Below are 24,079 nucleotides of genomic sequence, written 5' to 3'. Positions count from 1 at the left end.
TTACTATATTGCAATATCCAGCTGTATATATGGATTGTATGTAATAGAGCATAAGTGGTGTAAGTTGCTCTGGGTAATGTACTAAAGTCCAGAATGTAATGAAATGCACCAAGGCAGCCTGTGCAATGGCCTATGGCCAACCAAAAAAAGGTTCTAGTGTTGATAAACAAATGGAGAAAACTTGGAAACTGCAGTAACTGGTTCATGCAAGCCCATCGACCTCGCAAACTCGATGTCTCGTGAGCACGTGTTGTCTCACTTGTGTTACTTCCTGCAGGGCACGTGTGTACTCCAGGTGCACTGCAACTTCCTGCTCACTCCGCCCCAGACACCTCAGGCTACAACGGCCTGTGGATCTGCAAGTTAGGATAACAGAACTGTCAGCCAAATGCAAATCAGCATCCACCAGGCCACAGGAGAAAATCAAAATGCAAGGGTAAGTTGGATGTGACCCATGTGAATAGAACACACCTAAAAAATAATAATAATAAAACACACCCTATAGGGAAGTGCGCACAATGTGCTGAGCGGCGCAACTTGCATGAAAAGGCACTGCTCCAGTCTCTGCTAATTTACAGGCTGTTAAGATTAGTTTTGTGCTTTTTGACCCGACCAGAGCCTGACCACATATTGTTGGGGGAGGAAAGCTTACGGCTGTAATCAAATATGTTCTTTCTTATAATAGATTATTTGAACTAGCTCAGCACAGAAGGATTTTTAAGTAGAGGAATTGAAGAATCTTGATGTTTAAATTTTATTGTGTAAAAGCAGGGAAAGGGCAACACATTCTGGGTTGTTAGTGTTAACTGGTAACATTGGATGGCTGCCAACTTTTCTGATACCCCCCCCCTCCACTCTGTTCCCACTTTTTCTTTCAAGTTGTGTGAAGTCTGTTGTATTGTGTGTTCAAATCTCCAAACTGAAGACAGGCTGAGCAACACAGCTCTGTTAGAGGCAGATTAGAACAGAGCCCTTCTTTCTTCTCAAACCATTGAGTAGAAATTTTGAAATAAAATTTGCCTAGACCGAATCTAGATTTTTTTTTCTTTTCCACTATATGTAAGCCATTTAAGGGCCCCAATCAACTGTTTTTTTCTCATGAAATACACTTGTTACAAAGTTGGAGGAGATGCTATGTATTTGCATTGCACAGTGAACTCCTGCTGTTTAAAAAATATAATAGCCTACATTCTACATTTCAATTTTCAATGAAAATACTGAAATGTAGGCTGTTCTGTTCTTGAAGACTGGGTAGGTTAGTTATTTCCCAAGACAAGCCGTTGTGACAATAATGTAGCCCCACCCTGGGTTCAAGAAACCAATAAATAGATTTTTTAAAAGAGTAGTTGCTGCCACTACAATGTATATTAAATGTCTAGGGACACGCCTAATTTGCATAAAGTTAAATATGCAACAACAATACTAATCTGGGCAAAAACAACAGGGATCTCTGTCCCTCTTATAAAACAGAAAACAAAGGCTAACCTAGCGTCACCTCCATCGTGCTGGCGTTAGGTCTTCCCTGCCTACCCCCTCTCTCACGTAACCGTCGGGAACAGATGGTCTCTTGGCTATGATGATGTTCAACGGTTTCAGCTGCTATAGCTGCTAGAGATACCCTCCCCTCGCACCCAGCCCCCAATTTTTTCCGAGACTTGGAGTTTGTGTTTGAAAAACCTTGAAACGTTTGGGCATCAATTTACAGTCGAGAGAGAGAGAGAGGCGGGGAGGGAGAGAGTGGGGGGAGGAAACCATTTGGTCTCCTAACTTTTTCCAGACGTAAGTTAGCTACTTCGCCAGCGAACTGGCTAACATTAGTTCATGCTGGATAGGCTAATAGTTGCCTCGTATAAATGAAGTTAAATGAACAAGAAATTAACGGCAGCAGCAAAATCAAGGTAGGCTCTTATCTAAACATTTCTCGTTCTCTCACTGTCCTCAACAGAGCAGGAAAGAGTAATAGAAAAAGCTTAATAATAACTGCCCCGTGTGTTCCAGCCAGGAAGAAAGCACCGTCAAGGCATTTTTGGGAAGTGGGCTGATTTGGGTAGAGAAAGACTGATCTTTTCTGTAAATACGTATTGATAACGTTAATCGCCAAAAGTCCGATTCGCTATCTTCTTTGATGTGCTGTGCTGTCGCGTACGCGTCCGTGGCGTGGGTCCCTTCGGTCACCGGAGGCAAATTCACGTAGCAAAAGGAAAGGATTTAACTTTTCACTTATCCGTTTATCCATTTCTGAATTTGAAAGCCCTGCACGACTGGCAGTTGTATTCCAGTGAAAGTAAATATAAGTTAGGTTGCTGTCTTTGTCGCTTTTCATCTGTCCGCTCAAGTCTTTACAGCGGATGGGCTCTTCGTATATAGGTATAGTAGACAGTAACGTTATGTTTCCTGCCTACAACGAATGATGAGTTCGTTGGCATTCCACACATCGAAGAAAACATAGTTTACAGTCATCCAATAAGAGTAATTTAAGTTACATTCACTGGATTTGCTAGATGCAACTTTACTATTCTGCCATCACCTAAGCATCGTAGCTTTATTTATTTATTTATTTATTTATTTATTTATTTATTTATTTATTTATTTATTTATTTATTTATTTATGAATGATGAACACACCTAACAAAAGTAAATGCATGAACGCTAATGGCAGATAGTTTCATTATATCGGATAATTTGATGTCTAATTTCATAATCGGTGTGGTTTTAAACTAACAGTTTTGCTGTTATGTGCTTACTCGGGAGCCATCCATACGACTGTAAGGCCTATTGTGTGCTTCCATGTGTATACGCAGTTTAAGTGGTGCGCAGCGTCACTTGTTGATTGTACAAGTTTAATAATAAGGTGGAAAAGCTATGGCAGCTGAAGGTAATTTAAAAACAAAAGGAGAGTTCATTTAGTCAACAAAAAGGGTCTTCAAAACAATTTCTTCAAATCCCGAATTTCAGGTTCTAGTTCTACCAGTAGGCTATACGTTCATGTTTACCATGTATGAATAAACCAGATTCAGCATTTCTGTCCTGGTGGTGCATTTGCCATTGTCAGGTTTTTTTAAATGTTTGGTCTTGTAAAGTTACACGATTTAAAAACTGGTTTATACTGCAGGTGTTTACAGCAATGTGAGGAATGGGAGTTGTAATTGCACGTATTGGCTTATTGAGCTTTTTTCAGTGCGGATACCTCATGTCTATCGAAAAGCATTTAATATTTTTGTAATTTCATAAAATTGTCTGGCAGATTTTCATGGAAAGAAACATGGTGTGCTTGCTCTCGGTGTGGTAGCTATTTTGGCTAATTTTGGGCTGTTTTGTCCCCTGTTCAGTCAGGTCAGATACATATTGTTTACTGCCCACTGCTTTAGCACCAACACTGTCTGCTCTCTTAACTTTGACTCACTCTTCCAGTATTAAGCATGCTTTTGGGAAGAGCGTATAGACATTTTAGTCACTTAGGCTGAACACATAGCATCCATTGTTCATATTATTTTTGGGGATTTGGATGCTGTGTGTGTGTGTGTGTGTGTGTGTGTGTGTGTGTGTGTGTGTGTGTGTGTGATTTTGCCTTCACTGAAATGTCATGACAGTTCAGGTCCTGAGACTCCAGTTACCCCCACTTACACCCCCAGTAAGAGGGGATCAGATGGCTTTCTTTGGCTCTGCCTCAGAATGTTATGACTGCCCCTCCCTCCCTTTCATCCTTTTATTGAAGTGCTTCTTTCACTCTCCAGTGACCCCGAATATTAAAATGTGTAATGAAACATAAATTACCCTAAAATTGGTTGTCAACAAATGCTCAGTTATTCAGTCATAACTGAATTGCGTCATTATCATTTGCTTTGTCTTTGAATTCTTCATTATCTACTGGGTGGTTAGTTTTAGTGGCCAGGTGTCCACACTTTCGTTTGTTTTCATGTAATCATTTGCAATATAGCACATTAAGCAGAATGTGAATAGGGGCTGATGGGTAACTTGGTAAAAGCACCACGAGTGAGCACCGCGGTCTTGGATCGAATCTGACCTGTGACATTGCTGACTGTGGCGTACAGTTGGCTTTGTGTCGCCCAAGGGATATAGGAGGAAGGATTCAGTCAGCGGGGTACAGCAGCAGTCATTGCTTGAGCGACCCATACCGTCACTGCTGGCCCGTGTGCCCTGTGGCTTGCTCTCTGTGCACATGTATGACTGGGTCTCCTCCACCCCTGCTCTACATGCACACGGCACACGATGTGATAAGAAGCAGCTGGCTGACACCGCGTGCTTTGGAAGAGAACCGCAAGTCTTTATTCTCCTGAGCTGGTAGCAGGGCGTGTACAGTATATAAGCCTGCTTACACATAGTTCACGAACCGGACTTTCCAAATACGGATGGGATTAGGGATGCCATATTAAAATAACGCAATGTAAATGACAGACTTTAACTCTTCATGGTATGCGTGGCTATTTCTGTCATAATGTGGCTTAGCCTAAATAATCCCTCTCAACATGAAAAGCCAAAAATGATCAACTTGTTAGAGTACCCGGACTGTAGTTGTGGTTGGAACAGAACCCAGCGTACGCGGGGGTCCCCAGGGGCTCGTCTGAGAGCCACCGCTTTGGCGGTTCCCGCTGTGCTCCGAAGCCGTGCCTCGATCTGGCCCCGCCGGTGCTTGGACAGGGAGGGTTTACGTATTATTGACACGTTGGCCTCAAGCTGGAACCAAACCGTTCCATTTGTTTACGCGGCTCGTGCAGTTCTGGTTTGGCAGCGCCATTAAGTGTCTGTGCCTCAGTCTGTACCGAGTGGCACGTTGTTTTCCTGGCCAAATACTCACTTGCGGCTCGCAAACTGGTTACGGCGGTTTGGCGTTTTGAGCCGTTACATGGTCCTACTGAGAGTTATGGTGTGCGTGCTAGGGAATGGTGAATAGTTTTACCGTTGTCGTCATAGCCTTCATTTTTATTTCTTGTGGCGACCGACCTTTAGTTTTCCAGCATGGTTGTGTCAGTCTTCACATGTTCTCCTCTTAAAAATATGTGTGTATTATTCTTGTCCCCTTGTTCGTATTGCCCAGCTTTATTTGTGAACCCATCCGACCCTCGCTACACCCTCCATCAGTCCAGGAAAGCACAGACCCGTCACGTGCGCTCTGTGGAATACGCGCCGCCAGCCGCCACCTCTGTGCACTCCGCAGTCCCAGGGCTGGGTTGAGCAGCGCTGCAGGAGCCAGCTACGTGCTGCGTGGCCACGACTGGATTCCAGACCGTCCGGTTCCACCGCGCCAAGACCGAGCGCTTCAGCTGGACGTCCCGTCCAGCACCCAGCAGCCTGTTTCTCGTCTTTCGTTTTTTGTTATTCTTTCCTCCGGCTCTGTCCACCTGAGAGGTTCTTGGCTTTGATTTGGGCTGCTCCCCTCCGCCTGGCTCCTGGCGCTCTCGGGCGCGGGCCTGCGGCTCCTCGGAGGATTTGGCTGCCTGGTTCTCGGCCAGGTTTCCATTTTCCCGATTATTTGTTTAAATTTTCCTTGTTTGGTTCTGATTTGCGAAGGTCTTCTTTGTCGGTTGTTCTCTTTCGCAGAGAGAGAAAAGGAGTGCAGTGTACTTTTCCGCGACCCAAGTTCTTACAAACTTTAAGGCGTTTACGGTGCATGTGCCAACAACCGGAACCACCAGACGAGCGCCAAAAAATAAGCAAAACGGAGAGGCGGGGGCCTAAAATGCAAGCCGCTCGGCTATCCCTCGCGAATGAGCCAGACTGCTCCCCCCGCCGATGTCCGCATATCGAAGGCCCCCGCGTTGAGCGCGCACTCTTTCTCACCCTTTGGTTTGTCTCCAGTTCTCACACACACTCGTCAGCCCACAGCACACAGAGCAGGGGACTGTTCCCTCAGCCACATCGCCCATTGTAATGGAGGAGCTTTCCCCCCCCCCCCCCCCCCCCTGTTTTCCTTAGGACTGCCTTCCCCCGTGGATTTCCCCTCCTCTCTGTGTCTGCTCAGAATTTTCCGTCCTTTGTGATCCAATTGCCAAGATATCTCTGTTCCGTAGGCCATTCAGGCCTTCTCTGCGGAGTTGGCTCGGCTGAAAGGGCCATCTTGTGCTGTCATGGTTGACTGTATTTCCTCAATGTGATTACAACCCTTATCTCTTGGCCGCTTGACCTCGTACAGATCGCCCCCGTGCGCTCGCATTACCGCGAAAAGCAGTCCTGCGCCTGGGACGTTTCGGTCCTTTTTTTCCCCCCTTCATTTTTGAAGTCAGCTGTTTTCGGAATCACCTCAATCTCTTGAGCATCTGGAAAGAAAGGGAAATGAGAGTTTCCTGCAATCAGGCTCTGGCAAGATTTAATCAGTATTAGGTTACAGGTCAGTTTGCTTCAGTTTCCACCTCCCGATTGGTGGCCCACCTGCATGGCGATTGTGACTCATCCGATGATCTAACTGACCATTGGTCCATTAGCAATGCTGGGAGTTTAAAATATATGATAGTGGATAGAGATGTAAAATATTCTAATTCACACGTCTGACTACAAAAGCCCATTTCGCCCATCCAGGCTGTTAAAATTGATCTCTTTTTCAGAACTCATGCTGAGTGGTCCCCAGGATTCTTTTTTTAAAATCAAACAAATTATTAACTGATAATTACTAATAATGAAATAATAGCAGATTAGTAACTTTTAATATATATCGGTTTTGTGATTCTGTATTTGCCGCACTATGAATTTGTTTTATTGACGGGTAATTAAGTAAAGCTTTCTTACTTACTAAAACCTAAAATCCAAATCGCTGTTCCGGCTCTCACTGACCATGCCTGTGGCTCTTGCATTCCGTGAAAGTAGCCACCGAGTGGCTGAGATTACTGCTAATACTCACATGAACCCTTTCTTTGTTAATTCTTTGTGCTTTCAGGGTGGGACGGAATGAATAATTCAGTTATACATTCGTGGTGATTTATACCATGTGCTGGGAGATCTATATCAAGTTTGGTGGTTAACATGTGGTGGATAGAATATGTATGAGTGAAGTTTAAATGTGTGTGGATGTGCGTGTGCGTACATGTGTTGACGTGTGTGTTGTACAGCACGTGTGTGTGTATGTGAGTATCCTTATGCATGTACAAGTGTGCATGAGTCTGTGTGTGCATACATACAAGTGTGTGTCAGTGTGAGGCACGCAGAAAGTGAATGCTATCAGTTATCAGTTGCGCAACGTCAGTGTTGAACATGTTCAGACAGGCTCCTCGCTGTTATCCGTGTCCTTTTATTACGCAGGGAGGCTTTGGCCTCGTCTAATGTGCTGGTGTATTTCGGTCCTGACCGCACTGGGGAGCGTCAGTAAGCACAGGCCCAGACGCCCTGCTGGAGCAGGCGGTGCTGCAGGCTAAGAGGCTCAGTGCACTGTGGGGCTGGGAGGCTGGAGCAGGCGGTGTTGCAGGCTAAGAGGCTCAGTGCTCTTTGGGGCTGGGAGGCTGGAGCAGGCGGTGTTGCAGGCTAAGAGGCGCAGTGCACTGTGGGGCTGGGAGGCTGGAGCAGGCGGTGTTGCAGGCGAAGAGGCTCAAGTCCGCTGTGGGGCTGGGAGGCTGGAGCAGGCGGTGTTGCAGGCGAAGAGGCTCAAGTCCGCTGTGGGGCTGGGGGGCTGGAGCAGGCGGTGTTGCAGGCTAAGAGGCTCAGTCCGCTGTGAGGCTGGGAGGCTGGAGCAGGCGGTGTTGCAGGCTAAGAGGCTCAGTGCTCTTTGGGGCTGGGAGGCTGGAGCAGGCGGTGTTGCAGGCTAAGAGGCGCAGTGCACTGTGGGGCTGGGAGGCTGGAGCAGGCGGTGTTGCAGGCTAAGAGGCTCAGTGCTCTGCGGGGCTGGGAGGCTGGAGCAGGCGGTGTTGCAGGCTAAGAGGCGCAGTGCACTGTGGGGCTGGGAGGCTGGAGCAGGCGGTGCTGCAGGCTAAGAGGCTCAGTGCACTGTGGGCCTGGGAGGGTGGAGCAGGCGGTGTTGCAGGCGAAGAGGCTCAGTGCACTGTGGGGCTGGGAGGCTGGAGCAGGCGGTGTTGCAGGCTAAGAGGCTCAGTGCTCTGTGGGGCTGGGAGGCTGGAGCAGGCGGTGTTGCAGGCTAAGAGGCTCAGTGCACTGTGGGGCTGGGAGGCTGGAGCAGGCGGTGTTGCAGGCTAAGAGGCTCAGTGCTCTGTGGGGCTGGGAGGCCGGAGCACTCTGGGGAGAACCCACCGCTGCGCATGATTACACAGCAGGCACGAAGCGGGACGGCCACCAGGAGCCTCCTAATGATAGAGCTCACCCTGAAATGACAGAGATGGAAATTAGTGGGAGAGCTTGTCCTGCAAGGCCTGACTGTCCCGTCCCCCCGTCCCCCCCCAGCACCCCAACCACTACCCCCCACCATGAGATTTGGACAATTTATTAGCATGGCCGAGATCCTTTGCCAGAAGGTAACTTCAGAATGGCAAGTGCAGCTGCGTGTGCGCCTGCTGCAGCATGGCCTTCTGAAACACCGCCTCTGAACCCTCGCCTGGTCTGAGCTCGCGTCGGTTCGGTTCACCAGGAGGTTGCCTGGGTTGGTTTCTTCACGGGAGCTCACAGTTGTCTTCGCCAGCTAAACGCTTTCCGCTGCGAGTCTCAGTTCTTGATTGTCACCGCTGGAATCGACCCGTCACGCCCGCGGTTATTTAGGGGCGTTTCACAACGGGCCGCTGTGAGCGCCGCTTACTGCTCGATTGCTTTAAGATGGGCAACGAGGCCCACCTCTGGGACGCATTGTTTGGGCTGTCACGTTGCTATGACTCACGCAGGGGGGGGTGCGCGGTCGGCGTCGGCGGGCGGTGACAGGGCTAGCCGCTAGCGACGCGCCTTTCCGGAGACCGTCGCGCACGTGACTTCCCCAGCGCCCCCCCCCCGCCCCCTCGCCGCGTCGCGCTGTTCCTCCCGCCTCGCTCTCGCCGGGCCCTTCGGGGGCAGAAAGGCCCCCTTTGTGTGCGCGGCTCTTTGAGAACGGCCTCCGACGAGCAGCTGTGCGGCTCCGGGCCGGGCCGGGGCTCTCTGAGAGAGATAAATCGTTCAGCGATCGGGAAGATCCACACTCCAGAATAAAAGGCTTCGCTTTCTCTAGGTTTGATTTCCCCCTTATAACAAATGGCGCAGTACTGAAGTTGGCAAAAAAAAATACAAATTCCTCTTGGCCTTCACAACATCACACAAAAAGCATTTCAGTAATTGTTTGTGATTTAGTGTGGATTTTATGTGCAGCACTGAAGGTAAACATTGTTCTTATTTTTTGTGTGAACTAATAATGATTGGAGTAACCAACAGATGGAAATGGTTGATATGAAAAACAAGGAGTCACAATAGAAAGTTTTTGTGAAAGTTTCTGGTTAGCGTGAGGTAGCCTACTTTTTAGAGGCTCTACTATTTATGTTTTGATTACATTGTTTGTTGTACATTTTTTTATATAACATTCCTGCATTTGAATGATACTCAGCTGAAATGTTAATAGGAGATATTTGCTTAAGCATGGCCTTGCTTGCTGTGTTTGCACCGAGAGGGAAGTAAAGAAACATGGTATCTCAATTGAAAAGGCTGTAGTAATACCTGTGTTTTGAGTACAGGGAAGTGCACTCGTTTGTCATAATGTCAGTGTGAGTCAGATAAACATGTCTTCTTGACTTGCCAAGGCAAGCGGCTGGCCTGTTATCATGGTTTGAGTTGACCGGCGTACTGATGACCCGGGTCAGCCTGCTGTCTAAATGTTTGGCTAGCCTCGCGTGTAGCTGGCCTACAGCTAAGGCAGCTCTGTGGAAATGCCTCAGTACAACTGACCTGCAGCTAAGGTCAGTCAGTGGAAATGCCTCAGTACAACTGACCTGCTGCTAAGACAGCTCCGTGGAAATGCTTGAGGTGTAGATGATGACCTACAGCTAAGGCAGTTAAATGGTGAAGTGTCTTAGAAGTGTCCTGTCATCCTGATGTAGGCTACTGCATGTGCTACTTATTTTCTTCATGCCTTTTGGAGCTAGGGAATATCTTTGTCTCATTACGTGACAGCGCCTTTTCAGTCATGTAACTACAGCCTGCATAGTCATCCACTGCAGTCGTTGTCAACGCTCTCCCAGAATTACAGAAGACGTGGTGATGAAACAGACGTCCAGATGTGACGGGGAGGAAAGTTAAAGTGGGTGACAAAAAGCCGTTGATATAAAAACACAGCCTAACTGGGCTCCAGGTCTCAGTCTGCTTTTAAGACAAATTTCTCATAGCAGTGCAACAGAGAACTCACAGGCAGCCACTGGGAACTAAATCAGTCTTCATTAAAAATTGGGCCTTCACAATAGTTTTGGACATCGGTGAAGGCTTCCCTCGGTTGAAGCAAGGCTAAAATGTTCGTGGTTTTTGCCAAAATCGTGGCAGGGGGTTTTCCTCATTCATTCTGGGAACAGTGCATGTTTGAGTGGAGAGGGTCTGAGAGAAAGAGAAAGAGGGTGTTTTTGGGGGGGTGGGGAGGGGGCGTGGCGGGGGCATTGGCAGTGAGTTTCCCACTATTTATCACAAATCAGAAGCTGGGGCAAATAAACACCACGTCAGAACTCTTTGACTATTAGGCTTTTTTTTTTTGCTTGAGAGAAGAAAAACAGTTCATGTTATTTTATAAAGTCCAAGGTTGCATGTAATAAATTAACCAAATTTACATAAAAACATTTGATTTCCAGCACCAAACGTTTCAATGGACATCAAACAAGGTTTTCTGAGAGAAATGGAATAGGAATACGTTGAAAGATATATATGGAAAATTATAATGATAAATAGCCTATATTACATTTTATTTTAAACATAAAAAAGAGTGATAATCTATATAGCATATTTGCCCACATGGTGTGAAGTGTTGCAATATCTTTTTTGATCTTGATTATGTAATTTATCTACTTTACATGTATTGCAGCATATCTCCTTAGGGGGCTGGCTCATCGACACTGCCGTAGTTTTGTTTGTAAACGCGGAAGTTGTTCTCCAGTATTTATCGTCAGATGTGACGTAGATCACAGCAGCAGCTGTTATGGCGCTTGATGGTGTCGTGAGTGCTGTTTTGGGTGGAGGACCTCAATGGGGTCATGGTTGTAACCACACATAATTAACCCCTAAGCCTCCCTCAGACTATGCATATTCCCAAAGCATTTGAGTGTGGTCTCACAAGAACATTCTAGACATTTTAAGTGGTTGCTTCCAGATCAGATCCTCCCCGGCTAGTGTGAGAGAGCCAGTCCTTCTTGAGGCCTCACGTGCGGAGTATAAGGAGTTTTCACAGCTGGATTCGTCCGTTGGGTAGTACCGAGTACTTCCTGCCGTGTTTCCAAAGGCAAACGTTTGGAAGACAGGATATTAGATAGGGTTTCCTGTTGCGTCCGAGACAAATGTTTGGAAGACGGGAGATGAGATGAGGGCTTCCTGTCCTGTCCGAGGCGATCAGTTGGGAGTCGAGTGGAGCCCACGCTTGCTGAGCCTCTCCCAAACACCGGAACTTTCCCAGAGTCTCTTCGGCATCTCTGTATCTTGGAAGCCAAACTTTTCTGTTCTGTTCTGTTTTCCCCCCTGTTGATCATTCATGGAGTTTAAACTGCACGCAAAGCAAGCAGACGTCCTGTTTAAGCTGGGGCATGTTTTCTTGTTTTCGTGGAGCTCAAAAGTGCATTTACATAATGTTTCTGAAAGCCGCTTAACACCCCCCACCCCGTCCCCCCCACCCCGTCCCACTCCACCCCGTCCCACCCCACCCTGTCCCCCCCCACCCCGTCCCACCCCACCCTGTCCCACTCCGTTGTAGCAACAGCCCTGCACAAACCCCAGACTGCACAGAACGTGTGGGTTCCTAACAACAGGGTGTTTTTGCGCGTTACAGACCATCTCGTCGAACTGGTTTTTCGATTCAGGGGAAGATCAGGCCAGAGCTTGAAAGCCCACGAGAACACAGTCCCTGTAACTGTCATTTTCCCCTCTCTGCTTCCTGCGTTTGTGGCTGGATCTATAAAGTAGACTCTTTTACACTGGAGGGGAACTTCCTGTTATTTGTCACGAGCAGTGATACACAGCGGCATTTGCATTATAAGCTATATATAACATTTTTCGAGGGTAGCAGTGACCTGGATTCAGTTCATAAACATGAGTGTTAATGCTTTCACTTATTAGTAGTTGTATAATTGTAAACGTAAAGGGCAAACGTTAACTGAACCCCAGCCAGGGACATTGGATTGTTGAGGTTATGAAGTGGACTGTTGGTGAAGTGATGTTCACATGTGATGAAGGCCTGGTCTCGACTGACCGGACCCCCCCTGGTGTTTTTCGGATCTCCGTGCGGTAACCGGACCCTCGTTTGGACGGGAGCCGGGAGGTTCGTTTGTAGAGCGTACACCCCTGACTCCCGACTTCCTGTTCTGTTTCCTGTCCCTGAGGGAAGGTCGGGGAAGAAAACACTGACCCCGAACCGGGCTCACCTTCCTCCTCTCAGTCTGCGTTTCCTGAGTAGGAGCGCAGATGCTTTATTCACAGACCAGATATCGAGCTCCAAAATTCTGTTCTGATTTGACTGCTCATTAGGACTATTAATACAGAAAAGTCTGGTTGAAGGTATAACATCTCTTCTGTACCTGGACATGGGAGTTCAAAGAAAGAAGGAAATACAAAGGTGAATATCTGGTTAGTAAATTAAATGTAATGATTTAACTAGTGGGGACAGGGGTCAGGGGCTAGAGGTCATGGCTCAGGAAGTGTAGCCTGCCTATTACTGAGCGCTTAACTGTGCAGCAATACTGACATCTGTGTGAGGCAGGAAATGCATGTGCATCTGGCAGATAGCCATCCAATGTATATATTATGTAAAATGTATGTAAATATATACAATGTTTGGCACACAGTGAACAATAGAAGACTTGGTATAAATGAGGTGTTTCATATTTGTGCAAGCACATTTTTGGCAAGTGTGCAGATGCTAGGGCACAGTGGTGGCTATATGGCATCTCTACATTGGTCTGCTTTATAGCTTTCAGGGGAGGGGGGATTCATTGGGCAAATGCTGAGAGAGGGAGCAGGGGAGGGGTGCCGGGCAGACCCCTGGCAGCTGTTGGCAGCGGGTGGACTCTGCTCCAGCTGGGGGGAGATGCCAGCCGATGCTCACTCCCACCATCCTGGTGCCCACTGGTTTGTTTAACAGCTGGGCGGTGAAGTAGGTGCCCAGCTATCTAGGCTCCCTTATGCAGGACCTGCCTGAAACTCCGCCCCCTTACTCTACATGACAACCCTTTGAAGAGTGGGTGTTTTGGAATGTTTTCTTCAAAATTCTAAGTCAGTGTTCTAGAACTCCATTATGCTTGGTTTACCAGTAGTGTTTGTTGTAACATCATTAGAATGTTCAGTTAAGATCATTCTAATCACGTATGTGTGATGTTACACCTTAAAGGGTTAATTAAACACTCACCATTTTGGCTCACAGCTTTCCCAGGTGCATAGTGCACCGTCCTTGTTTTTTCAGGTTTGTTAGAAACGAGACAATGCGCTGTATTAAAAGAAGGACAATGCGCTGTGCACCTGGAAGGTGTGCCCCTAAACCGCGCTAGTGATGTAAATGATGTCTGTGTGCGGTCTGCATTTTTCATGTTTATAAGTGTTCCAAGAGACAAGCACCAGTACCATAATATTTTGTAATTAAATACCCCCAAATAAACCATTTTGAAGCTTTCGGTGTCACCTGAACCATGTTCCATGGTAACCGTTTGCCTCTGGTGATTTGGAAAGGGGCCATCTGGTTGCCACAAAGAACTTCAGAGTCTCGCTTTCCCTCCAACTTTTTTCTTCTTCACTTGTTTTGAATTTCAGCTCCCTTTGCTACTCATTAGCAAATTCATTAAGTCTTTGGCTTTGGGGCGTAAATGCAGTCAGGTTTAGTTTCTGAGGCAGTCGTGTCGGTACCACGGCTACGCGAGTGAGCTCAGTGGCCCAGTAAGACGGATTGAAACGGAATGAGAGTGAACCCCATAAACTCTCCTTAGCTCCCCGTGCTCATTCACAGTCGGGGGTGCTTGAGAAGGACGCTGGCTGGACCCAGAGCTTAGTCTGTGCCCGTACCCCCCCATCCCCCCATCCCGCCCCCCCCCCCCCAAAACAAACCCGCTCCTCTCTGCATCTCGAGGGGCGTCGGTGCCCGCATTCCAAACAGCCCCCTTCATCTCCTCCTTTTCGCCTTCTCTCCCTCTTCTCTTTGCAAGGGTTACCCAGCATGCAGTGCGGCCCCTGCCAGCGGAGGTCACGGTCGGTCCTCGGTCTTTGTGAGCCATAATGGCTCCATTCTCCCGGGGGCTGATCGCACCCCAGCCCGCTGAGCACAGGCTCCCATTGTGAGCGAAGGGAGAGGGACGGACACACGGACAGCGGAGTGGGAGGCGCTAGTGTGTGCGTGCGTGTGTGTGTGTGTGGATGTGTGAGTGTGTGTGTGGATGTGTGTGTGCATGTGCGTGTGTATGTGTTCTGGTGTGTGTGTGTGTGTGTGTGTGTGGATGTGTGTGCGTGTATGTGTGTGTATGTGTGATGGTGTGTGAGTGTGTTTGTGTGCGTGTGTACATGTGTGAGTGTGATGAGTGGGCATGTATATGGTCTGGTGTGTGTATGTGTGTTTGTAGGGGTGTCTGTGAGTGTACTCAGGCACGCATGTGTATGCGATGGCGTGTGTGTGTGTGAATGTTATGAGTGAACGCATGCATATGGTCTGGGGTGTGTATGTGTGTTTGTGGGCGTGTCTGTGAGTGTACTTGAGCATGCTTGTGTATGTGAATGTGTGTGTGCATGGAAGCATTTGGGATTGTGCTAGAGTGCATTTGTCTGCCAAGAGAGTGTGTGTTTGTGCAGGAGTGTGTGTAACTCCCAACTGCTTGTGTGTATGCACTTTACTAAGATATAATACTTCCTGAATATATGGAAGTGTGCTAAAGTATTCTACAGATCAATAACGAACTTTAACCTCCTTAGCACCCCCTTTTTAACACGAGCCTAAAAGTGACGTATCCAAAATGAAATGGTTCCTGTTCTTGAACCCTTTGGACTACAGGCATAATATTGGTCTCTTCTGAAAGGTAACTCTTGGGAGTTAGAATTACTTTAAATATTACTGAAACAAAGTAACAGAAACAAAGTAACAGAAGTTCAAACACTAAAAGCGGAAGTTTTTTTCTCACCTAAAAGTTATTTTTTTGAGTGGATTATAGATGCTTGTGACTGTGGGCTTAGAAACACAATGCAACACAAAACGTATGTTTCTCTGGGTTGGAACATCTAACCCTAAATGACAGTACTGTATCGTACTGTAAAGACTTAAGAGATTTTTCACTGCTCTTGCAGTGACTGGTGCTCACGCTCAGCAGTGATATGGGGCTGCAGCGATGACTGAGCCGCATGTGGACTCTCTCCTGGCCCAGCTGGATTTTTCCGAGCGCGGCGTCCGGTTTCCCCGTCCTCCCCGCGGCAGAGGCAGGGCTCCGGGCCGGGAGGACGAGCTCGGGGAGAGGCCGGCCGGCCGCCCCGCGCACGGAAAAAAATAAAAGGGCGAGCGAGCAAGCGAGCGAAGGAGGGAGTTCTGGGGTGCTGTTTTCCAAACGACTGTCATTCTTTCCGTGTCGAGTCACTGGGAAGGAGAGACTGAGGAGAGGGAGAGAGTGACTGAGAGTCAGAGAGAGAGAGAGAGAGAGAGTGAGAGAGATACAGAGAGTGAGTGAGAGAGAGAGACAGAGAGAAAGAGAGAGTGAGAGAGAGATACAGAGAGTGAGTGAGAGAGAGAGACAGAGAGAAAGAGAGAGATACAGAGAGTGAGAGAGAGAGATAGAGAGAGATACAGAGAGTGAGTGAGAGACAGAGAGAAAGAGAGAGAGTGAGAGAGAGATACAGAGAGTGAGAGAGAGAGACAGAGAAAGAGAGAGAGAGAGAGAGAGATACATAGAGTGAGAGAGAGAGAGAGAGAGAGATACAGAGAGTGTGTGAGAGAGAGAGGGGTGGGACGGGGGCCAGGGTTCTGGCTGTTCCTCTCCTGTCCTGAAAACGTGAGTGCGCTGTAATCAGATCGTTGCCCTGGTGAGCTCATAGCCGAGCCGCTCTCCAGAAGAGGGGGGGGGCAGCCCACTCCTCTACCTCCGCCCAGCGCTGTTCGGAGGAGGCTAGCTGTGTTAACCCCTCACTCCCCTGCGATCCCGGGAACCGCCGTTTCCCCGCATTTTAGCACATGCTGGACGGGGACACACCAGCCTGTTGGAATGCACGGATTTCCAAGTGAAGCCTCCACAGAATAGCATGGCTCGTTTGCATCACATTCTTTGGTCCGAGGTGACTGTAGCCATAGTGACAAATTAAGGCCAGGATTGAATCAATTTGTCTTCAATTTGTCATGGACTCATGATTAAATTCAAGTGTTCATTTGTTTCTTCAGAAACCACCAGAATTTACTTGCCAAACCAAAAAGGCTTGGACACTTGACACTGCATTTATTTTGTCAGTTATGGGCAAATTTTTGTTGAATCCTGGGTAAATTCAACTTCTCAGACAGACCTGATCAAAAATGGCACCATCAATTCTCCTTCCTATCATTTCATTACATTATAGCTGTTGCTCCAGCTTTTGTTTGTAATCAGACTCCTGTGCTGTGATTGGTTCCTCTGGTTCATTCAGGATGAGCTCCCTTTACAGGCAAACGCTTGTTTCTTTTCATTCATGGCCTCTTCAGATTACATCATCATTTCAGATACAGGTGACAGGTGTCACAGCTCCAGTATCATCCATACATGCATTTACTAAGGGTTCACATAGACTAATTACTAAGTCATGCCTTCCCCATTGAGTGATGGTCTCTGCGCTGTGGTCTCTGGCAACACCTCCTTATGATTCATACGTGTTTGCTGGTTGTGTTCATGAAGGGGATCTGCTGTACTCTGGTTATGGAGATTATGATCGATTACATATATTAAGGCAGTAAACCTGTGCAGATTTGAGTAAAATATGGTGTTTAACAGGTATGGTCAATATATATATTTTGGCTGGACCGCAACAGCGGGGCCAGCCCTATAAACGTGAATGTCTGTGACTGAGTGACTGAGTGATGAAGTTACACCATTGGTCGGCCGGTTCGGTCCAGCCATATACTAGGTTTTGACCTGGTCTTGTTTTCTGTGCAGTGGGATTCTTCACTAAGTGGGAATGATATTTGCTGTATGTTGGGGCCTGACAGTCTGTCCAACTGCAGTTGGAACAGGTCTTCAGTATATAGGACCAGACTGTGTTGGGGACGTCGTTACAATCAAAGGGCCTAGGAGGTCACATGACCGGTACTCAGTATGTCAGTGGTCACCTATAGAGGACCTCTGTGTGTAAGCGGTCATATATTCACAGGAACACTGTGTAAGCGGTCATATATTCACAGGAACACTGTGTAAACGGTCATATATTCCCAGGGACACACGTAAATGGTCATATTCACAGGGACACACGTAAATGGTCATATTCACAGGGACACACGTGAATGGTCATATTTGAATGACCGTTGTGGACGCGGTCACATTCACCGTGCTGCCGGTAAAGTCTCACGCAGCCGTCAGATTTCACAGCAGGCGCTCAGTCTGGCGGAAGATGACGCGATGCTAATTCCATTATTCCAGGTCTCCTCTTTCAGCGGATTACTACGGGATTTGGGGTGGGGCCAGGCCCAGCGCTGCGAGTGTTCATTGTGCTCAGCGGACCTGATTAAGATGTTTGCTCGAGGACCTTGGATGTATGTCTTTTGGTTCTGCGCCGCCATGAGTTTGGATGTCGTGGAAACGTATAGCGCCTTCCTGACGGTTGCGTGTCTGGTGGGAAACTCAAGTGCTTCTTTCTCTTTTCTCCTCAGATGGGACCTTCCCTGATGGGCTCTGAATAGTGCCCCACCCGCCCTGTTCGGTCCCCAAACTTCGTACTCCGTCTCCCGTCGACGCAGGATGGCCGACCCCTTTCGGGTGGTCCCCGACGCGGCCGGGACGGGCGCGGCCGAGGTGGACGCGTGCGAGCTGGAGATCGAGAGGAAGTATGAGGTCATCCCCGCCATCATCTGCTCCATGTGCTGCCTCTTTGGGATCATCTACTGCTTCTTCGGTGAGTCCCCCCGGCAACCCGGCGTCCATAGCAACCGTCCAAGCAACCGGTGTCCATAACAACCGTCAGCTGTTCCAGCTAATCTGTATGTGAGGGTCAGCGGAAGAGAGATGTCCCCAAACACCACACATTATTTATTTTCTTTTCTGAAGAACCAGTGTCTGTGGCGCACGCAAAATAAGTGCACACACACTTGCACACACATACGCTTGCATGCACAAACAGTGACACACACATGTGCATAATAATGTACCAAAAAATGTATTTGGGTATTGTATTCCAAAAAACAACAGAGATTCTAATACATTGAAATTTGTATTGAAACTTGCATTGCCATTGTACTCTTGGGCACTTCCTGCTATGTGTGTTCGTGTCCACAAGGGGGAGCAAGAAGGCAAGTACAAAGGCATATAAAGGTATTATAGACATACTTTTTATTTTATTTAAATTTCACCAAAAATATAGATTATATCACAGACGTAATAAGTAATGTTGAAATGAGGAACAACCATTTTCAGCAAGCGTGTGTACTTAGATATTCACATTCTAACAATTTGATTGTTTTTTTTTCCTATTCAAAATATATTTGAATATCAAATCTAAGTTTGCCAACCCTAGCACACACACACTCTCACTCTCACTCATTCAAACTCAACATACAGAAAGTCCTGTAACCATTACATCACTGCCTTGGCGGTAGACAGTATCCAGGGTGTAGCGATTAAACCGGTCGCTATAAAACTTATTGTTCTTTACTGTAAATCACTGTTCGTTCCCTGCCAATCTCCCGGGCTCTCTGGGATTCAGAGAGGTTCCCAGGTCTGGGCCATTTTACAGGATGGACCCGTCTACCATGAGCTAGGACAGGCCAGCTGTGAATGCAGTCAGCTCTGTCTGCTGCACTGCAGGGGTATCACCTGAGGGCTCTGTTCTCCCAGTCCCAAATCCATTTAGCCACTCAAGACCTGGCCGTGTCCGAATCAGCCTTCTAACTACTGCGTCCTCAAAGTGTGTGCTGTCTACTAAGGAAACTGCGTACTTTCTAGTACACGATGGGCAATATGCAAACAATATCCTCCATACTTTATTCCGACGGTGCTGTGGAAGTGTCTTACACCTTTGTGGCCACGCTTACATTGTTGTTGTTGAAGGAAAATGTCAGTGAAACTGCGCTTCTAAATTTTTGACCAGAATGGTTGTTTACTTCCTAAATAGCAAAACCCCGGAAATAAGTATATCATTCTGGGACTTTAAGTATTCTACATTTTGAGAAAATCTTGCCTACTTAACAGGTTTATCATCGAGTGTCCTCAACGAATATGCTGAATCGTAGGCAAGCATGCTGATTTGAGCACGTCTTTCCCAGACGGCTGCTTTAAGGCTGATCCTCTGAAGTTCATGTCATCACGATTATGCGGATAAGCCAAGCACACAAGGTCTTTTAATTAACAGCATGTTTTACAGCAGTGTACCGATCCTTGCTGTTCAGGACGGTAATACTGGACACCTGGTGGACTTACAGTGTACTGCACCCTGGGATTGAACATCATCCAGTGCTGTTCACTTAGCCACTCTTACCTGATATTTTCTCAGAGCCTTGTTTCAAAAATTTAATTGATGGACTACCTATAACACATAGGTGTGGCATGTGACTTACATGAAAAAACCTTGAGTTTGTGACTTCTCCATTACTGTCTGAAACCAGGCTGTTGGGCAGGCTGAAGCAGCTGCTTTGATGCTCTTTTTCTGACTGAATTGTAAATGTAGCAATTCTTCACACATAATGCAGTATTGTGCCTTATATTCAATTGTGGGTTACAGTCCTCCACTCCCTTCATTCGTCTTTTTGATTTAACACCCATCCTCTTTTTTTCTCTCCCCCATTCCTACCCCCTCTTCCCTGGCTCCGCCCCTCTCCGCGGTGGCCGCCCCCCCCAGGCTACCGCTGCTTCAAGGCGGTCATGTTCCTGTCGGGCCTTATGTTCGGCTCGGTCATCATCTTCCTGCTGTGCCACAAGGAGCGCGTGCTGGACACGCAGCTGAGCGTGGAGGCCAGCGCGGGCATCGGCCTGGGCATCGGCGTGCTGTGCGGCCTGGTCACCATGCTGGTGCGCAGCGTGGGCCTCTTCATGACGGGCCTGCTGCTGGGCCTGCTGCTCGCCCTCGCCGCCCTGCTGGTGGTGGCCAGCTTCTACAGCGCGGGCACGGTGTGGGTGCCGCTGGGCACGCTGCTGGGCGCGGGCATGCTGTGCGCCGTGCTGACGCTGCAGTGGCAGCGCCTCTTCACCGTGCTCTCCACCGCCGCCTTCGGGGCGGCCATCATGACCGTGTGCGCCGACTACTTCGTGGAGATGCTGGCGCTGGGCGCGTACGTGTACGACTGCCTGCGCCTGGTCCCGGCCCCGCCCCTCTGCTGGTACAGCTGGGTCATCCTGGGCATCTGGCCCACGCTCAGCCTGATGGGCGTGCTGGTGCAGTGGAAGCTGACGGCAGAGGGCTTCTCGCACACGGAGGGTGAGTGATGAAGCGTGCGTCACCCCCCCCCTTACGGTCTGAGTCACAGCTCGGACAAGGACCATATTCCACCCCCCCCCCCCACCCCCCCCCCCACCTCATACAGTCTCAGTCACAGCTCTGAGAAGGACCATCCCACCCCCCATACTGTCTGAGTCACAGCTCTGAGTGATTCACTGTAGATGAAAGAGATGTAAGAGAAGACTGATTACTGTAGTGGAGAGTTTGTGGTTGTGTCTCTGCTGCAGTTTGAGCTGGAATGAATCAGTTTCTGTTCATTTCTGCCATTCTTTATGGTAATGAATGGCTCATGTTGGAATCGGATGTTAGAATTGTAATGTAGGTTGATGACTCAGAGGTTGACTGATTGCCGTTGTCTGTTTGTATCTGTGTGTGCATATGTGTGTGTGTGTGTGCGTGCGTGCGTGTGTACGTGTGTGTGTGTGTGTGCGTGCGTGTGTGTGTGTGTGTGTGCTCCTCAGTGATCATCAGCCGACGGCAGAAGCGGGTGCAGCTGATGCGGATTCGGCAGAAGGACGCGCGGAAGCGGCAGCAGGGCGCGGGGCAGGAGGGCACGTACCGCCGCAAACCGCTGCCCGTCAAGCGCTACGCCGGGGACCTGCTGGCGCCGGTCAGCCTCCGCCACACACCACACACACACACACCACACACCCACACACACCACACACACACACACATGCACACACACACACACACACACACCCCACACACACCCACCACACCACACACACCACACACACACACGCGTCACACACACACACGCGTCACACACGCGTCACACACACGCTAACACACACACACACACACACACCACACACGCGTCACACACACGGGGGGCTTACTGCCGGGGCCCTAATAACCGCTCCAGTACTCATTACCGCCCCGGCTGAGACAGAGTTCTTCGCTCAGACGTGCCGCGGTGCTGCTGGACGTGGGCTTTGAACCCGTGACCCGCGGGTCCAGGGTCCAGAGCTCAGAACACGCCACGTGATACGGATGTGTGCCATCACTTCTCATTTCTCTGAACGATGTAAAAGATTAGCTCAGTCCGAGTGAACTTTATGCATGTAGCTGAATGCAGTTATGTGTGGAAGTGCATAATAAATTACATCAATCTCTCTGTCTCTCTCTCCGTCTCTGTCTTTCTCTGTCTCTCTCCCTCTTTCTCTTTCTCTCTGTCTCTCTCTCTTTCTGTCTCTCTCTCCCTCTCTATCTTTCTTTCTCTCTCCCCCTCTCTCTCTCTCTCTGTCTCTCTTCCTCTCTCTCTCTCCACTTCTCTCTCCCTCCCTCTCTCCCTCTCTCTCCCTCTGTCCCCCTCTCTCTCTCCTGTGCAGAGCTACCTGCAGAGTCTTCGCGATCGTCAGATGGGCACAGGGAACTCGCTCAGCAGCCTGGGCACCTCCAGCCACACCATGATCGACTTCGACTACGACACCGGCTCCACCGTGCCCCTCACCACCGCCAACCCCGTCATCAGGGTCTGAGGGAGGAGCCTCTTTCTGAGCCCCGCCCCTGTCCTAGTCCAGTTCGGCTCTCAAGGGTCGGGAGGGGGGGGGGGGGGGGGGGGGGTTGGAGCCGCAAATCAAATCCTGGAGAGCCAATGGGCAGGCTCAGTCTCGTCTGTTTGGAGGGGGCGAGGGCCGCCTGTGCTTGATGGAGGTGTTTTCAGACACGTCTGCCCTCATCCACTGTCAGCCATGCTGGACCAGCCCTCTGTGACCTCCCTGCAGCTGCACCTGCCCTGATATTTAGCCGCATCCCATCATGCACCAGGTGTGCGCGAAACTTCCGTTGGCTGATTGTGTGGAGAGAGCTGCATGGCCTGCCATTATCAGAGTGTGAATGACAAGCACAGATCTCCCAGGCACAGGGATCAGAAGAAGAAGCTCTGGACTCACTTAGCTCCCGGAACACAGAGAAAATCATGCTGTAGAAGTCCGAGTTTTTTTTTTTGTTTGTTTGTTTTTATACAAATTTTAACGTTTTTTTTTTTTTACGTTCCCCGCGTAGCTAAACGTATATGTCTGTATTCGTGGATCGAACCTTGGTGCTTTCGTTCAGGAATGAATGCAAACAGAACTTGCCTTTTGAACTGGAGAACACTTGACTGGCTTATGAGCTCAGAACAGTCCCTCCCTGTGTTCTACTCCGGGGACGTTGTTCTAAATGAGAACGCAACAAGGAAACAGGGCGGGGTACTAACTGGCAGTGAACTGGCCCCTTGGCCTGGAGCAAACCTGATTCTGGTCACACAAATGGACTCACTGGACAATTTTGAACAATTTTGGTCCTTTGTGTGGACCTACAGTCAAGTTGGTTCATGTTGATAATTTTGATGATGAACTGAGGAACCGAAAATCTTTCACGTTTGTGAGGTTTAAAAAGAGCATTACCATAGACATGCATGCACCAGAATACTCGCTACAAGTCAGTTGGGGGTGGGGGGGGCTTGTTATAATTTCAACCAATTAGACGTTTAACTTTTTCTTTATTTTAAAATATTGGTGCCTTTTTGTGATTCACCGAAGAAACGTAGCAGTACAAGTTATTAATGCACTGTCATTCCTCTTCATAAGGGCAAATTAGCATTTTCTCTGCAGTTCACAGGTTTAACATTTGGAATGAATGTGAAATATTCTCATTTATAGTCTAAACTAATTTCAAGTTGGAAAAATAAATATTCCCTTGTTTTTATGGGAAAGTTCAGCAGACCTCTGCTGTGTCTTTAATGCAGTGGTGTCCAGTCTTATCCAAAAAGGGCTGATTTGGGTGCCGGTTTTTGCTTCAGGCCAGCACTAATTCTACTTTCGGATAAGATTGGACACCCCTGCTTTAATTTCTATGAAGAGCATGTTCCAGTGTTACTCTGTTACTGAGAGTCAGTACTGACAACTCTCTGGAATTTGTACAGAAATTACAATAGGGAAATAAAATGAAACTATTAAACTAGAAAAAAAATGCTGCCTGACTGCAAAGTACTTTTCTGAAGTAAAGGAAGTCCTGTGTCGATTGTTGTTGAATACTGGTTACCAAGCAACCGCTTCTGCTAGATGCAGTTCTAGAATGGAGCTCTGTGGCAGCAGATTTCCATGTCCCTTCCTTCCTATTGGTCAGTGCACTTGTGTCAACTGAGAGTTTATTTTTTCTTATGGGCTGGATTGAGACTTTGGACTCAGAAACTTAGAAGGAGGTTTCCAGCTGTCTACAGTAAATTCTCAATAAGTCAGTACAGAATATATGTATGAAAGAGTCAAACACAACAGTTTAAATAATGTATTTTATTTTTTTGATTTTTGATTTTAATCATTTTCTTTTCAGTGTTTCAAGCAGATATCTCTTAATTGTTTTGTCAGATCTAATAATAAGGACACTTAACATCACTAGGTCACTAGTTAACAGTTAACATCACCCATAAAGAATT

General features: G+C 48.1%; 1 protein-coding gene across 1 annotated transcript; it reads left to right on the top strand.

Moving 5' to 3' along the window:
• The first annotated feature begins 1,728 nt into the window (after positions 1–1,728).
• On the top strand, positions 1,729–23,636 carry LOC118211834 (transmembrane protein 198-like). Its single transcript, XM_035389345.1, has 5 exons — positions 1,729–1,898; positions 17,882–18,123; positions 20,062–20,637; positions 21,120–21,268; positions 21,993–23,636. The coding sequence occupies exons 2-5, from the start codon at positions 17,970–17,972 to the stop codon at positions 22,140–22,142; spliced, it is 1,029 nt and encodes a 342-aa protein (XP_035245236.1). The 5' UTR covers positions 1,729–1,898; positions 17,882–17,969; the 3' UTR covers positions 22,143–23,636.
• The last annotated feature ends 443 nt before the right edge of the window (positions 23,637–24,079 follow it).

This window comes from Anguilla anguilla, chromosome 13 (genome assembly GCF_013347855.1).
Source record: "Anguilla anguilla isolate fAngAng1 chromosome 13, fAngAng1.pri, whole genome shotgun sequence".
In the NCBI taxonomy this organism is placed as follows: domain Eukaryota; kingdom Metazoa; phylum Chordata; class Actinopteri; order Anguilliformes; family Anguillidae; genus Anguilla; species Anguilla anguilla.
This window is presented reverse-complemented; position numbering and strand designations above follow the sequence as displayed.

Bases quoted from the DNA above. Each gene is read 5' to 3' on its own strand.
- LOC118211834 (XM_035389345.1), top strand. From the start codon at position 17,970: ATGGCCGACCCCTTTCGGGTGGTCCCCGACGCGGCCGGGACGGGCGCG. The intron at 18,124-20,061 runs GTGAGTCCCCCC...CGCCCCCCCCAG, and splicing joins GATCATCTACTGCTTCTTCG to GCTACCGCTGCTTCAAGGCG. The intron at 21,269-21,992 runs GTCAGCCTCCGC...TCTCCTGTGCAG, and splicing joins CCGGGGACCTGCTGGCGCCG to AGCTACCTGCAGAGTCTTCG.